Raw genomic sequence first — 12618 nt, forward strand, 5'->3', positions numbered from 1 at the left:
AGAAGGGCCCTGTGCAAGAAATCTTCCCCCCCCCCCTTCATAGCACAACAAAATGATGTAAACCTATAGATTGTATTGTTAATTAATAGTCCAAGAAACAACTACCAAACCTAAACAATAAATAAATTCCATATTTGCCAACTAAATATAACAAAGTACAGTCCTGACCCCCTGCTATCTGCAGCATCTTCAGCGCTGTCTCCAATGCTTCCATTCACATTGGAGATGGCACAACCCTGACACCCTGTGTGCGTTGCAGCTTGTCAGTGGTATGCAGCTTGAGTCTGAGCCAGTGATTGTCTGCAGCGGTTACATGGGGCACCTGGGCTGTGATGTCTGCAGCCACTGTAAACAGAAGCATCAGGGTAAGGAACACTAGAGCTGTCAGGTGGAAGAAAGATGAGGATTATAGTTTATTCCAGACAAAAGTCATTACCTGGAGGCCAGATTCTGTAAAAATAACAAAATAAATTGTACTCACCTCCTATCACCCTCCTGTATCCAGTGCACCCTGTCCTGTGATCTGTACCCACATTAACTATATTACAAACAGTAGTAGTACAAACGGTAGTCAGGAAAGCCGGGGTCTGGTAACAGGAGGACACGTAGGGACACAGGGAGTACACAGAGGCATAGTCAGGTCACAGTCCAGGGGTCAGAATTCCGGAAGGTATGTAATGGATTCAGGGAATAATCTGAGACATGGTCAGGTAACGATCTGAGGTCTAAAGCCAGGAGGTCATGCCAGGAACAGGGAGCGGGCAGAGAGAAGTCGAACAGTCTAGGCTCAGGAATCCAAGAAAAGAACACAGGCAGGGACTCAGGCTAACAACACAACAGCAGAACTAGAATGTACGACTGGCAAGGTTCTGGGAGAGCGTGCTCAGTAAAGAAGCAGAGCAATTACCCAGAATATGGAACACCTGAGTAATTAGCACCTCCCAGAACCAGCATGGAAGACAGCGTTGTCAATCAACCTGACAGCCAGAAACCCAGGAAAACACAGCAGAGCATCTCCTAGTGTGAAAAGGGCCCGTTACACGATACGATATATCTAACAATATGTCGTCGGTGTCACGTCATTAGTGACGCACTTCCGGCATCGTTTGACATATCGTAGCATGTTACAGCTATGAGCGACTGTGAACGAGCAAAAATACTCACCTTATCGTTGCTCGTTGACACGTCGCTCATTTTCAAAAATCGAACATTCTTCTGCGCACCGGTTGTTCATTGTTCCAGAGACAGCACACATCGCTCCATGTGACACCCCGGGAACGATGAACTGCAGCCTACCTGCGTCCCACCAGCAATACGGAAGGAAGGAGGTGGGCAGGATGTTACGTCCCGCTCATCTCCGCCCCTCCGCTTCTATTGGGCGGCTGCTGAGTGACGTCGCTGTGACGCCGAACGTCCCTCTCCCTTCAGGAAGAGGATGTTCGCCGCCCAAAGCGACATCGTTTGGAAAGTAAGTACGTGTGACGGGGGTTACCGACTTTGTGCGACACGGGCAACAAATTTCCCCTGTTGCACAAACGATGGGGGCGGGTGCGATCGCACACGCGATCGCACGATAAATCGCCGCGTGTAAAGCGGCCTTTAGATGCTCTGCACAGAGGAATTGTGCCAAAAAGTAGTGGAGAACCTCTTTAAGGCCAGTGTAACACCTGCGGGTGCCTCGCGTGAATCTCGCCTGAGTCTTGTGTTGCATCACACGGCATGGACTCACACTCTCCTAACAGGAGCGGGTCGGTTGCATACATCTCTATGCAACTGACCCAAGACAGGTGATGCAACGCAAGAGTCTTGAGAGATACACACGAGGCACTTGCAAGTGTAACACTGGCCTAAATTTCCTTTTAATCTTAGCAAGTATGAAATTATAAGGCATTGTTCCCATGGTATATGTGGTCACAGATTTTGAGTAGTACAGAAAGAGAAGGAAAATTGACATAAAATATATAGTCAAATTATGTCTTGTTCTGGACAGAAAATAGATTTATGGTCACATAAAATGGAAAATATAGAGGGAAGAAATGACAAGCTATAGTTTATACGTGTTATCAATAGATATGTGAAAGCGAGGTTAACCACCATGAATCCGTCGTGCCTCGGCATTGTATTAAAGGTTAGAAATCACAGCAACAGTTTAAGAAAAGGTCTACGCTTTGTGCAAATAGCCTTTAAAAAATAATGAAAGCATTGAAGAGACGCAGCGCTCTGTAAAAGAGGTCTGGGAAAAGTATAAGTAAATGTCAATCAGGGAAAAATTGGAAATCGGTGAAGCATGGAGGATTTTTATAGTAATTACACAAGATGGCAGAGGTTATTCCATTCCCATAGATCCCAAATCAGAAAAAAAAATAGACGTATTCATTTATATATAAAGTGACGGCGTTTACTTGCAAATGGTATTTGAGTGCAGAAAGTGTTATGGAAATGTGAGTGCGGGTATTTCAGCCTTACTGTATAAAGGCCGCTTTACACGCAACGACATCACTAGCGAGATATTGTTGGGGTCACAGAATGTGTGACGCACATCTGGCCTCGTTAGCGATGTCGTTGCGTGTGACACATACGATCCAAAATACTCCCCGCATCGTTGATCGTTGACACGTCATTCATTTTCAAAATATCGTTGCTTGTGCCGGACTCAGGTTGTTCATCGTTCCTGAGGCAGCACACATTGCTATGTGTGACACCCCGGGAACGACGAACAACAGCGTACCTGCGTCCTCCAGCAACGAGGTGGGAGTGACGTTCATGCGGCTGCTCTCCGCTCCTCCACTTCTATTGGTGGCCCGCTGTGTGACGTCGCTGTGACGCCACAAGAACCGCCCCCTTAGAAAAGAGGTTGTTCGCTGGCCACAGCAATTTTGTTAGGAAGGTAAGTTCATGTGACGCGCACTACCGATATTGTTCGCAACGGGCAGCAATTTGCCTGTGACACACAAACGACGGGGTTGGGTGCGATCGCTAGGGACATCGCTAGCGATGTTGCAGCATGTAAAGCGGCCTTAAGTTCATAACGAGAATTCATTTCCTGTCATAATATGTCTGTTTTAGTAAATATTTGTAATCTTGAAATTTTATAACACTTGATATGAAAAATTCTGTGATTTTTCTTCTGGAAATGTGTGAAAAAATTGTGTTTATTTGTCATTGATCCGGCACTGTCACTGACCAAACATGAAGGGCCACTTATACAGTTGACCATGTTGGTAACTACTTTTGCTTGATGTATACCTGTACAGTATATACTTCTGTACAATGTATAGAAAATGTTGTGTGTGATGCTTTTTGATACACTTGAAGCTGTGGGATCTTAATGTACTTGTATCCCGGCTAAACATATGCCAAAAGAACATTTATTTGGCATTGTTTTGATTGTTAAATTCCATTGGCATAGCATTACGTATGCTCGGAGAGTTTCCCTGCATTTATACCAAATATGCTCCACAGACATAGTGGGAATTTAACTTTTTGTATTCACTTTCAGAAGGAATAATATAACAACTGCATAATACGTTGTTAAAAGGAGACTTTCAGAACAAAATGACAATCCTAACCAAATACAGGCTCTTGGTGCATGCTAGGTGTGGCCAAACAGTTCAGTGCACCTTGGCATCTACTTGTTTTGCATGTACAGTATCTCGACCTACCTCTTCCTTGATGGACAGCTTTGACTTTATAGGCACAAAAGGAGGGCAAAGATATAGGTAAACGAAGTAGGTGACTAATAGGTCTCTCCCTGAGAAAAACCCGAGAGGTGAGAGGACTAGTCAGGTAAGATACCTAGTACCCAGCTGGCTTTTCAAAGTAGGCTTACTTTGAAATGCCACAGCGGTTCAGAGTAAAACATACCTGGCTGCAGTTATGCAATCCATGGTTAGTGCATCATTAAAAAGGTTGTCCACTACTTTTAAATTGATGGCCTATACTTAGGATAGGTCATCAATGTCTGATCGACTTGGGTCTGATACCCCGCTGATCAGCTGTTCTCGGTGCCGGCAGCAGCAGGTGGACAGAAATGCTCAGTCGCGGAGCTTCTTCATCTTCTGATAGTGGCTGCTGTTGGGTTTTGCACATCCATCTCTTATTCATTTGAATGGGAGGTGGATGTGCAGTACCCGTTGCAGCCGCTATCAGTTGACATGGCACCTCCAGAACTCAGCATTTCCGGCTGCCTGCTTCCACTGCCGGCACCGAGAACGACCGATCAGTGGGGTTTCCGCGTATCTGACATTGTTGACCTATTCTAAGGATAGGCAGAAAAAGAAAAAATGTGTTATAATGTTATATCAGCTCACCTCTTCAGAAGTCCTTAGGAGGGAAGCCTAGCGGATTTCATTACTCGCACGGAAACCTGTGGCCGGTATCCACATGGAGGCAGGAGAGAAAAAAGTGAGGATCCAGCACCATCTAAAATTCAAAGTTCCTTCTTTATTTCTTCATGATTAGCAAGGGGGAATAGGGAATGTGTAATATTTTAAATGTTAAATATTTTTTCTAAAATGTTTCTGCTTTACTCATAGGTGAAATGTAAACCTTTACGCTCTCAAGTCACAAGGAACCAAAATGGTTTATGGAGAATTCTTTCGTAGAACCAAAAGTGATGATGAAGTGGTAAAGCTGAATGTTGGAGGCTTCAAGCAATGCGTGGCTCAGAGAACCCTTCAAAAATTTCCTCACACCAGACTTGGAAAACTACTCAACTGCCATTCCGAAGAAGCCATACTCGAACTCTGCGATGACTACAGTGTAGCAGACAAGGAATACTACTTTGACCGTAACCCTTCTCTATTCAGATACATATTAAACTTTTACTACACGGGAAAGCTTCATTTCATGGAGGAGTTGTGCGTGTTTTCATTTTGCCAAGAGATAGAATATTGGGGGATCAACGAGCTCTTCATTGATTCTTGTTGTAGTAACAAATATCAAGAAAAAAAGGACATTATTACGGAGAGAGACTGGGAGGATAAAAGTGATGTCATAAGTGTGGGCTCATCTTCTGACCAGTCATCTGTTTTTGAAAAAGAATTGGAGATGTTTGATTCTCAAAAATTTGGAAATGTTCGTAAGAAAATATGGGTCCGGCTAGAAAACCCTGCCTTCTCTCTGTCTGCCAAGCTTTTTGCCATCTCCTCCTTAAGCGTAGTGTTAACCTCCATTGTTGCTATGTGTATCCACAGCATGCCTGAGTTCCACCAGCTCGATAACAATGAACGAGAACTAGAAGATCCTGTCCTCGAAGTGGTGGAGATAATATGCATTGTGTTTTTTACCACAGAACTCGTTGTACGACTCGCTGTAGCTCCTTCACAAAAAAAATTTTGGAAGAACCCCATGAACATTATTGACTTTGTCTCCATTATACCATTTTATGCCACCTTGGTTGTAGACACCAAAGATGATGAAAACGAAGGCATAGAGAACATGGGAAAAGTTGTTCAAATCTTACGACTTATGAGGATATTTCGGATTCTAAAACTTGCGAGACATTCTGTTGGGTTGAGATCTTTAGGAGCCACTTTACGACATAGCTACCATGAAGTTGGGCTTTTACTTTTATTTTTGGCTGTTGGTATTTCCATATTTTCAGTTCTTGTATATTACCTTGAAAAAGATGATGAACTGACACCACTTGAGAACATTCCTACCTGTTGGTGGTGGGCTACCATAAGCATGACCACTGTAGGTTATGGTGACACTCATCCGGTCACTTTATATGGGAAACTTGTTGGCAGCGTTTGCATTATTTGTGGAATACTAGTGGTTGCTCTTCCAATAACTATAATTTTTAACAAATTTTCAAAATACTACCAAAAGCAAAAAGCAATGGATGTGGACACGTGCAATGAGGATGAACCAAAAGAAAAATTTAACGACCTTCCTTATTTCAACATTAGAGATATATATGCAAGAAGGATGAATTCCTTCATTTCAAGTCTTTCTTCTGTTGGCATTATTGCAAGCAATGAATCCACAGATGCTTCCAGTATCCAAGAAATGGATGATTCTTATACTGCATCATACAAGTGACAATTAGGAGTCTTATTTTCAGTGCTTGCCATGATTTCTCACTTTATGTTTTCTCTTGCTACCTCCTTCTCCAGAACTTAGAAGCTTTTTAAGTTTCTAAGTTTCATTTGGTTCTCTTCATAGCATTTAAAGGAAATCTGTCAGTAAGATCAACCCTTGTAAATCGTCTACATGGACATGCAGGTCTTATGAAGCTGTATAAAATAACTTGATATCTGTAATTTGATGTTTTATTCCAGAGACGGCCATATTATTCTTAATATGTAAATTAGCTGTTAAGATCTATGGGCTGGACATAGATCTCCCTGGGAATCTTAAATGAAAGGGGGCGTTACCAGTGTGAGACCTATAGATCAGGAGAGCAGGCTGTCAGTCTTTACATGTCTCACACTGGTACCTCTCCCTTTCATGAATAAGCCCTGGAGGCAGATTCTCAGGGAGGTCTAAATCCAGCATATAGATTTCAACAGCTCATTCACATACGTTATTAAGAAAATTGTTGATTTCTCTGAAATAAAACATAACTGTCACAGGGAAGTACCAAGCACACGGCAACAGGGAAGGGAAACCCTGTGTCTAGGGAAAGGAAAGATAGTGACACTTGACCAAACGTACTGCTGGTCCCTGGGATTCCTCACCACCCTAAATAGGTTCCGCACCTATCCGTCGAGGCGAAATACCTTACCATAGTTATCCCTAGTGGTAGGCCCTAAAAAGGGAATCGATGGGATGAGCTCTTCGTCAACCCCACTAACCACTATAGATGACACAAGGAGGACACACAGGGGGAAAGCATGAACTACTTATCTACAGATGACTCAGGTAGAAGTTCAGCAAAGTTTTCAGCAACGACACCACAGATTAGTACAAGCCACCTGCTTGCAACCAAGGCTTGAATGAACTGAAAAATATCACCAGCACCAGTCCAAGAAAGGAAGAGGTATTTAAACACCAAGGGAATAGTGATAATCAACAGCTTGGTTTAAGTCAAGCTCCTGCTGGATCCAAAAGGGGGAAGAGATGAATCCAGCAGGAAAGCTACTATTACACATGGATACTGACTGCAGGTACAATAGAAAGTGAGAGAGCATTCTCTGCTGCCAATCACAGTGACCTTCTATTGCCCGAAAAGACTATAGTCACGGGTGTGTCACGGGTGACAGACAAAGTAGGATAGCAGTTATCAAGGTATGATTACATTCAGCCTCCTATGATCTACATGCCCATATACACGGCTCAGGAGGGTTGATCCTACTGACAGATTCCTTTTAATTCTCAGGGTATGATTCGTAGCCATATTTTAAAATATAGATTGCTACTAAATTATATTCAGAATTGTAGCACATGCTTTATTTTACTTTAAAAAGAATTGTATAATTTGCACCTTTTTAATGTTTTATTTTTTTACATAAATTTTTATAAAAAAAAGTCTAAAAATATTATATGGAACGTACATGAAATAGATATTTATTTTACAATTTATTGGAAGTTCGGTAGAGTGGTTCCACTTTTATGTTTTAAGAGAAACCTCCAGGTTAGGAATTGCCGCATCCATTACATGCGACAGTCCCGGGACTCTACCCGGCTCATCCCGATTCCCCTGATGCGGTGGCAATAAGGAGTTAATGGCAGCCCACAGCTGCCACTAAGTCCTAGTTTAGTGATGACAGGTGTCTATGAGACACCCCCCCCATCACTAAACTGTAGTGAAAGAAAATAAACACAAACACCGAAAAATCCTTTATTTGAAATAAGACATAAAAATACCCTCTTTCACCACTTTATTATCACCAAAAACATCTCCAGGTCCGGCGTAATCCACACGAGGTCCCATGACGCTTTCAGCTCTGCTACATCGGAAGCTGACAGGAACGGCCATAGAGCACTGCTGCTCACGGTGAGCTCCAAAGAGCAACTGAAGTGAGTCGTGCTGTTAGCGGTGACGTCACTCAGGTTACCCGCGGCCACAGCTGGATTCTGCCAGGAACAAACTGCTACAATGGATCAGTTTTTTTAACACATCTATCCCATTAGTTGTACCACAATCTCCAACACATCCGTCACATCAGTCACAAAAGGGATTGTGACTGATGCAAAACAACGGAAGTGTGAATGTAGCCTAAGCCAAATGTATCTTACCGGGGGGTGGGGGATAATGGGCACAGGAGCCAAGAGTGATGCTGCTGGTTGTGCTCTGTTTTGTGGGCGGTGCTGATGTTGATGTCGGGTCGTGCTCTCTGCGGGGGTGTGAGGCAAGGGCCATCCTGAAAATGTCAGTGCAGGCTTTAAATAATAGCACACTGAGTCAGTGTGTGCATAGATTGAGCTGTCAGGTTCAAGATTTTATCTGCACACACACCCCTTCTTGTTCATTGATCTGTCAGCAGTGGACTTAAGGAAAATGGCGCTCAGAAGTGGCACGTGCACAGATGAGATCTCGAGTCATCATTGAGTCGATAGCTCAATCTGCGCACGCAGTGACTCCAGGTGCCATTTCTTTGAAGCCCGCAGCTCCGACAGTTTCTGGATGCTCCTGCCTCACAGTGCCCGCAGCGAGCATCCGGGACAACCACCGCACCGACTGCGGCATCGCCTGACTCCAGCACTGCCTCTAACTCCTGTGACCTCGCCTCCTCCTGGCCACTGCCTCCTGTCACCTTTTTTTTCTCTAAATGTGAGGTGCGTCTTATTATCCAGTACATCTTATAAAATGAAAAATACGGTACTTTGTAATACCGCCTCTTATGCGCGTCACACGGTACGATATATCGGGCGATATGTCAGCGGGGTCACGTCGTAAGTGATGCACATCCGGCATCATTTGATATATCGTAGCGTGTGACAGCTACGAGTGACGGTGAACGAGCAAAAATACTCACCTTATCGTTGCTCGTTGACACGTCGCTCATTTTCAAAAGGTCGTTTCTTCTTCTCTGCCCCGGTTGATCATCGTTCCCGGGGCAGCGCACATCACTCCATGTGACACCCCGGAAATGATGAACACAGCTTACCTGCATACCGCCGGCAATGCAGAAGGAAGGAGGTGGGCGGGATGTTTACGTCCCGCTCATCTCCGCCCCTCCGCTTCTATTGGCCGGCCGCTGTGTGACGTCGCTGTGACGCCGAACGTCCCTCCCCCTTGAGGAAGTGGATGTTCGCCTCCCACAGCGAGGTCGTCTGGGAGGTAAGTGCGTGTGACACGGGGTTAACGACTTTGTGCGACACGGGCAACTAATTGCCCGTGACGCACAAACGACAGGGGCGGGTATGATCGCTCGTGCGATCGCACGATAGATCATACCGTGTGACGCCGGCATTAGAGTAGGTGCAGACAACCGTATTTTCTCTCACCTGAGAAAATCGGTCTGATTATGCTAATCATATTCCGAACACAGTTTGATCAGAGTGTGATCTGATGTTCTCGGATCTTGAGAAGATAGAAAAAAAATGTCTCCATCTTTTCCATTCTATCAGTCCATGAAAATTGGGCTGAACTCGGATGTCATCCAAGGGCTTTCCGATTTTTTTCCACTGACCCATTGACTTGCATGGTGGACTGCGATCCGATTTACGGAGATAAAGTGTCCCTGCTGTAAATTTTTTCCTGTTACAGACTCAGTCCAAGGAAAAAAAATCAGACATGTCCATGGCCCAATAGAATAAGGCTATGTGCACATGTTGGTTTTTTGTGTGCTTCTTTTCAGCCCAAAAAAGCTGCTGGAAAAAACGTGTTTTTTCATGCGTTTATCGTGTTTTTTCATGTGGTTTTTTCATGCTTCCTCCCCCTCATGACTATATTTAGAAAAAGCCTGTCCCATCAACAAATCTATGTTTCATTATGAAAATTATGCGGTGGAAAATGAAAAGAAAATTATAATATAAAAGAAATTATGAAAAAATCAACGTGAGGACCCCTTCAAATTCCAAAACTATCCAAGGTAAAGCAGACAGCTGCAGGCCGGTATTATCAGGCTGGGAAGGACCATGGATATTGTGCCATTCCCAGCCTGAAAGTAGAGGCCTCCAGCTGCCCTAGAAGTGGCACATCTATTAGATATGCCAATTCTGGCACTTTGACCCGGCTCATCCTGTTACCCTCGTGTGGTGGCAAATAGGGTAATAAATGAGGTTGCTGTGAGCTGTGTATTATTAGCTGGCATTTTTCACTGACTCCTTTGAAGTCAATTGGTGAAGAAAGCAGGAAAAAATGCAGAAAACATTGACACACTGCTTCTTTTTTCAGGAACAAAACCAGCAAGGAAAAAACATGTGCACAGCAAGTCAGGATTCTCATAGACTTTACTGGGATACTTTATTCCTTGCAGTATTGATTAAACTCTGCAAGAAAAAATGCATGAAAAATGTGATAAAATTGCAACGAGTGCACATAGGCTAAAACATTGGTCTGAGCACGATCTGATGTTTTGTCAGATTGCACTCGGACTTAAAATACAGTTGTCTGCACGAGCCTTTATGGTGCACTATTTGGCAGCACATATTAGCTGACATTTACCAAGCAGTTTACTCCAGTTTTTATTAACTTTAGCTCCAAAAGGTCAAAATTTGTGCAAAAATGTAAAACATATACAAATAGCTCAAAATGTAAATCTTTTACACCATTTTCTAGGTAAATAAGTAGAAGTGTTCTAGGAAGTAGCATTGCCAACAACCTTTAGGCAGATTTATTGTGCTTCACGCAGAAAATATTCCAATTTTTGGTACAATTCTGCACCTGCTGATTGGAGATAGCGATTAAATTTTTAAGGCAGTATAAAACTGTGTCAAATTTATTAAGTGGCACCAATTATCTTATTTTTAAAACTCATGTAAAAAAATGACAATCTTGATAAATCTGCTCCAGGACATCTATCGCTAAGTGATACAAAGTTTAGGTCCTCCATACGCCTCCATATAGCCATAAGCCCTTAGTGTGAATGGTTTGTATATTCCACCTTCTCTATGGCTACCTAATGTAAAAATCTACAATTGCTATTTTACAGGGAATCTGTCAACAACTTTTTTCTATGTAATCTGAGGAAAGCATTATATAAAGGTTAACACACAGGTTTCAGCAAGTCTCCTTTCACACTTTGCGATGTTCTTTACCTTCAATGTTTATTGTAGCTTCAGAAGATTATCATTGTTAGGCTATATCAGCTGGAGGTCAGCTAGACCACCACACATGAGCAGCTCACTGTCTATAGACTTTGTACATAAAAAGCCTGGTGTGGGTGGGGTTAGCTTTCTCAGCTTTGCTGCATTGCTAAATCTAAAAACTCTGATTGTGTCAGAACCGCTGCACACAGTAAACTAAGTGATACATCATTGTATTCAAGGTCTCTTTGCCTACATCATGCTGCTTTCAGATGAAGTAGCAAAAACCTGCTGACAGATTCCCTTTAAAGAAGAAATCTCACAAGTTTTTTTTATAATGCCCTTTAGTGTGTTTTAAAGGGAACCTGTCATCAGAAATTTAGCTATAAACCTAAAAGTTTCCCCCTCTGCAGCTCCTGGGCTGCATTCTAGCAAGGTTCCTCTAGTTTTTCTGGCCCCTTTTATACCAAAATAAACACTTTATAAAGTTGTACCTTTTCGTATGTAATTTTCGTAAATTATCCATGGGGGCGGGCTGGCTGGTGTCCATTACTGTCCTCCTGCCGATTTACGCCGCCCCCGAACGCTGAATTTCAAACCTCAGGACGCCGCCCCTGGGCACCCGACGTCCCACGCATGCGCTGTGGGACTGTAGCGGGACTGTGCACTGCATGCACGTGTGACCGCTGGTGACGTTTTGCGCAGGCACAAGGTTATGGGCGGTGCTTTGAGTGTCATCAGCAAGTGCCGCCCATAACCTCGTGACCACACTTTCCCCTCTTCCTCCAGCGTTCTGTGCCGGCCAAATGACCAGACGTCACCTCCTTCCCATCGTACCCTGCAGCAGGAAATAGATGGAAGGAGCGGAGCAGCACAGCACAGGAGAAGCGGAGAAGATCTGAACGACGTACAGAGGGGAGAGTGCGGCCACGAGAGTATGGGCGGGCACTTGCGATGCAATCACAGCGCCGCCCATACTCTCGTGCCTGCGACCACGTCACCAGGTGTCCTGGCGTGCACGGGACCTCGGGCGCAGTGGGAGGCGTCCTGAGGAATGATTTGGAGCGTGGGGGGACGGCGTAAGGGACAGCAACGGACACCAGACGGCCCGCCCCCATGGAGAATTTACAAGATTTTCATACCAAAAGGTACAACTTTATAAAGTATTTATTTTGTTTTAAAAGGGGGCACAAAAAGTATAGAAACCTTGCTAGAATGCAGCCCAGGAGCTGCAGAGGGTGAAACATTTAGGTTGAAAGCCAAATTTCTGATGACAGGTTCCCTTTAAGCTCAAGCCCATATCTTAACACTAACATCTATTTCTTAGGACTGGAGTACTATCTCTGGATATTATGTGCTCATATTACCTGCCACCATATGCCTCTTCCATGGATAATTGGCCCGATCTGATCTTCTGAACTAATAGTATCATAAGGGCTTTCTTTTTATAGACATTTAATGTTTTTTCAGGGTATAAAA

The 12618-nt window shown here is 43.8% G+C and overlaps 1 protein-coding gene across 3 annotated transcripts in view; it reads left to right on the forward strand.

The window, feature by feature from the left end:
* KCNS3 (potassium voltage-gated channel modifier subfamily S member 3) overlaps positions 1-12321 on the forward strand; it is a 173143-nt gene extending 160822 nt beyond the window's left edge. For all 3 annotated transcript variants that reach the window (XM_075341134.1, XM_075341133.1, XM_075341135.1), the window contains one exon: positions 4536-12321. In XM_075341134.1, the coding sequence (XP_075197249.1) occupies positions 4579-6045 (1467 nt within the window). In that variant the 5' untranslated portion in view covers positions 4536-4578 and the 3' untranslated portion in view covers positions 6046-12321. The remainder of the gene's footprint in view (positions 1-4535) is intronic.
* Positions 12322-12618: the final 297 nt, after the last annotated feature.

Source organism: Anomaloglossus baeobatrachus, chromosome 3 (genome assembly GCF_048569485.1).
Source record: "Anomaloglossus baeobatrachus isolate aAnoBae1 chromosome 3, aAnoBae1.hap1, whole genome shotgun sequence".
In the NCBI taxonomy this organism is placed as follows: Eukaryota; Metazoa; Chordata; class Amphibia; order Anura; family Aromobatidae; genus Anomaloglossus; species Anomaloglossus baeobatrachus.